The sequence below is a fragment of the Triticum dicoccoides genome, chromosome 1B (genome assembly GCF_002162155.2).
Source record: "Triticum dicoccoides isolate Atlit2015 ecotype Zavitan chromosome 1B, WEW_v2.0, whole genome shotgun sequence".
Classification (NCBI taxonomy): Eukaryota; Viridiplantae; Streptophyta; class Magnoliopsida; order Poales; family Poaceae; genus Triticum; species Triticum dicoccoides.
In genome coordinates, this window is record NC_041381.1 from 621,980,127 (window position 1) to 621,984,997 (window position 4,871).

General features: G+C 42.4%; 1 protein-coding gene across 1 annotated transcript; it reads right to left on the bottom strand.

Annotated features, from left to right (window-relative positions):
- Positions 1–887: 887 nt before the first annotated feature.
- On the bottom strand, positions 888–4,547 carry LOC119349181. Its single transcript, XM_037617211.1, has 5 exons — positions 4,240–4,547; positions 3,657–3,901; positions 2,506–2,876; positions 2,069–2,425; positions 888–1,481 (listed from the first exon to the last, which is right to left on the bottom strand). The coding sequence occupies exons 1-4, from the start codon at positions 4,494–4,496 to the stop codon at positions 2,399–2,401; spliced, it is 900 nt and encodes a 299-aa protein (XP_037473108.1). The 5' UTR covers positions 4,497–4,547; the 3' UTR covers positions 888–1,481; positions 2,069–2,398.
- Positions 4,548–4,871: the final 324 nt, after the last annotated feature.

The window sequence follows — 4,871 nt, forward strand, 5'->3', positions numbered from 1 at the left end:
AAAATCAATTCTCCCGACGGGGGCAAGGCACGAGCGACGGGTGGAGGGACCTGTTTGATAGTTTTGCAAGTATGAGGATGTTTTTGCAAAATTGGAATTGGACTCGGCCCGCAACAAGGATATCAGGACGCACGGAGTAGAAGATATAGTCTAGTATGTTTAGAGTAGGATTTTATTTTCTTTGTCATATTCTGTAATTCTCTTTACTTGTAAAAATCCAATGTAATAGATCCTTGTACAGAATCTTGAGATGAAATAAAGTTCAATTTCTTATTTATACCCTAGCACTCTTAGTTTACAATTCATCTTGTATCATCATTGATACATATGATTTGTTTAAATTCAAATGTTTTAAAGGGAATTCTTTTAAATGGAGTCATTTATGTGTACTAGTTGCCAAGAAAAATGATAAACTTTATTTTTGACAGCTTTTGAGAAAAATCTTCACAAAATGGTCTTATCATACATGAAAATTGAAAGATCAAGGTATGACGACTAGAGAAGGAGTTTATAAAAATCACTGCATAATTAACACGTCTCGGTAGTATTTTAGCAAGCAGATATAATGTATAACACGGAAGCATAGAGCTTGAAGAAACACATGGCGTTGAGACAGATAAGAAACTGTGTTCAGAGCAGTTTCAAGCGTGCAACCTGAGTTTACTTAGAAATATGATTGAAAATAGTCTCTTCAAGTTCAGCAGGAGCGCTCTTAGGACAGTCACTTGATGCAAGTGATAATGATCATGGGATCATGAGGACAAGCAACATCAAGCAGGTTATCAGTCACTCTGATGCCAGCAACATGATTTTCATGATCATTGCCATGGGCATTTGACAAAGTGACCATGATCCAGCAGTCAGAACAGAGATACAGCAATACAAGATGCACAAAAATATACCATGCTGATAAGGAAAACATGGAAGTACAAAGAGGTTGCAGTGACTGTTACAGAATGAACACCTGATTGGTTTCCCGGAGTTTTGAGTTTTTGGCACGAACCCTACATCTCATTTTAGAGGGGTATGCACGCATGCACCCTGGTTCATCAGCATCACCCGCTGACCACAAAACATCACCCACCCTGGTTCATCAGCATCACCCGCTGACCCACAAAACATCACCCACCCTGGTTCATCAGCATCACCCGCTGACCCACAAAACATCACCCACCCTGGTTCATCAGCATCACCCGCTGACCCACAAAACATAACCCGCTCGCGCAAGCATCACTCTTGTGCCTGGTGCACACACACACACACGGCAGCCACTACAATTTACTTAGTATAATTAGGAGCTGGCATTGCACAACCAGTGAGTAGTACTAGGTAGATGGACTGACAAAATTCAAAAAAGCTCGTGCTTGGACACCCGCATCGCTTGTGCGTCTGATCATGAAGCCCAGGATGACTCAAGACTTCCTCTTCAGGAGATGAGCCTTCATCAGGATTGCAAATTCAATTATGAAATCGTTACGCTCCTGAAAAAAAATGCCACTGTCAATAACTAAATCTATAAATAACAGTGATAATAAGCCAAATGTCAACTTCTCCACCCTTGGCTGGTTATTAAAGGGCTATTTATCTGTGGCTAAGGTGAAATACCTACCTAATTACATGATTATTTAGCTGAATCTTGTCATGTTTTCCTCGCTCACAAGATTATGTTCTTAGCCCCGGTATTTTTTTTCTTCTTCAGCATAAAAAAGTACGAAACGATTGACTCAAACGCGGATCGTTCCATCTGCAGTTTCACATGTAGATTACTGTAGCTGCAATGTCTTTCGGTTGTTCTAGCTACCGAAGAAACTATATAAATGCATGCTATGGGAAATTTATCTGTGTACGGACTTTTGTTTGACCTTGCATCAATTTTTTGTAGGACTATCCTGATGTTATTGACACTCCTATGCATTTTGGCACAATATGTCAAGATATTGAACGTGGTACAAGTATATGAATTGTCTATAAGGATGTCCAGTTTATATTCGTAAAATAAGAACAATCAGGCACATGAATTCAAGTATATTGAATGTGTACCAACAAAATACACACTGCATCCACTTACAAGGACACTGACGGGCAAACACAGGGCCAGAAACTGATAGGCCTTCGCACAAACAAACGGACTTCTCTCATGAAGCAACGGTATGACTTTGGACAGCAAAATGTGATCAGGAACATGAAGCCTTCTGGCCATAGACGTAAGAACCAGGATAGCTTCTTGTGCGACAAACCGATGCATACCAATAACCTTGAGAACAAGTGAATCGATCTGGCAGTTTGCAGTTTAGGAGCAGTCGTGAAAAGAATTACTTACAGGAACTCCTGCAGCGTTTCGCTGTGATACTTCGCTAGAGATCGAAGATCAAGTATTGCCTCACACTGCGTATCCCATTCAATTGAATCCAGCCGTGCAGCTAGACTGTCAACAAAACTAAAAGATGTTAGGTTCAAAAATTTAATAAAACTGCAAGCCAATGTAAAAATGTGGTAGTTGCATACCTGAACAGAAATTCCACTGTCCACATATTCTAAATCCTCATAATCAATATAGTAGGGAGTGGCAGGTTGCCGGTCATTCTTTTGTAACCACTCGAGCTCACGATTTACAAGATCTTCCAATTTAGAATCCACTTGGGGTATCAGCTCCTCATCAATGATCTCATATAGAAAGAAAAGGTGCTGCATGAACTTCAATTTCTCTCTGTGATGGCTTGATTTGAATGCTCTAATAGTTGCAATGTCCTCATTTGATGGGAGGCCAGCAACTACTGGGACATATCCAGGCCCATAGAATCGACGGTCAAGATTGCACATGAACAAGTCCATCGCTTCATCGGTCGGAATGATCTCACGGATACGCCAATAAGGCCCTGTATGGCAACACCGTTAGCAGTTTAAAAAAACCATGTGACAGAAATTTAAAGAGGTAATATCACTGGTGTCTGCTGCTGAACATTGTATTACAGTCAAACTGAATTACTTCTGTCTGCTGCTGATCATAGAGAGATGGGGATGATGATCTGTATGCAAAAAATGTAGATAAAGAAGTGGATGACCATAGAGAGAAAGACACAAAATGTGACTATGAGGCAGAGTTAGCAGAGTATGCTCTAGATGATTCCCACTTAGACTTGTCCACAGAACAGAGGGATACATTTCTGAAATTTTATATATGTCTGAATTTTTCTCTGAACCCTACTATCAGACAATGTTGCAATATCCAGGAGAGCATGTCATATCAACCAGTCATGGACCATGGACCTCTTCCTGAATCTTCATTTATTGCACAAGCCAGAGCTAGCATTCCTGCACCTAGAATGACAACTGCTATGGCAAGTGAAAGAGTGAGGAGGGGTGTTACTGAAGATATACCAGAGGATGTGCCTCAGTCCAGCAAGCAAATAAGTGATAATGCAAGAGGCAGGCTACAGGAGGTGGTGGTAGAGCAAATGCAAATGCTACATGAGGTAGGAAGAGGAAATGCTATAGGAAGAGGTATGATTTCTGTACTCTACAAGTCACTTTGCATGAAGTTGTTGTGGTAAAAAATTCAGTGCAACTGTGTTACTGAAGAGTGTATTTATCAAATTGAGGCACTAAACTGAACATCCATGCAAAGTTAACAAATGTAAATGGGAACTCGAGCTTACTCTGGTTCTCTCCCTCCCCAACAGTTTCTGGGCCGCTGTCCAAGACAAACAAGTCCACGTAACTTTTGCCAATTGATTCATCCATGAGGGCCAGCAAGCCTTTCAGCCAGAATAAAGTGCGCAACCAGAACTTCATATTCTCACGGACTGATTTCAGTATGCTCCAGTCCGGCAACTTGGACAGCGGCTTGGGGATCTTTGGCCGGTAAGGATCATCTTCGATAATTTGAGCAGAGAATATTCGCCTAGGAGAGACAAAGAAACTTTTTCATAATGCAACAGCACAAGATATACATGGCGTGCAAGCTAGACCACGACAGCACAAGATATACATGGCATGCAAGCTAGAGGTAAGCAACTTCATAAAACGACAGCACAAGATATTGGATGTACAACTTAATAACTACTACTCTAGTAAGCAACCTTTTTTTTTTTTTGCAAAGCTACGATTTCCATCAAGGGAAACCAACCAGATAAGCTAAAGCTACAAACACCGGTTTTTTCAGCTCTTATATTATGGGACAGAAGAGGGAGTAGTAGTCAACTAAATGGGCTATTTTCAATGACCGAGGACGTAATTTACCTAGGGTTAAGCGGAGGAAGACAATGGTTATAATAATGATCCCAAAACAGAGGATCAAGTTCGACCCTGAGGCTATTCATCACCGCAGCTTTCTTCCACTTGCCCACCTTATGCTGCATACCAGGAACACCACCTGAAATCACGCGGACCAGGATTTCGCCAGGATCCAAAATACATGGCGGTACGCCCCACTTCTCCTGGATCAGTGAAACTTCTGATACGGCGCGTAGGCGGTAGCGGGCGGGGTAGATTGACATAGCGCGGAAGCGGCGGGGGCGGGGGTGGAGGCGGAGGCTGTTGCCGGCGGGGGCGGAAGCGGAGGCTGTTGCCGGCGAGCGAGGGGCCTGTGGCGCTGCTGGTGGGGGCGGAGGGGGAGACAAGAAGACAGGGTAGGGTTTACGCAGGGATTATGTATCGGCCCGACCTAGGCCGAAAGCAACAAGATAGGCCGGCCCAGTTTTCCCGACGCTTTTTCTGGGAGCTCCTATATGACGACCAGCGCGCCGGGTATCTTCCAAGAGATAGTGAATTAGAAAAAACTATGTTCACCATTTCGACAAATATTCATGTTTGTAAACAAATGTTCACGAATTTAATTGTTTTCGCAACTTCACTATTTATGAAAAAATCAA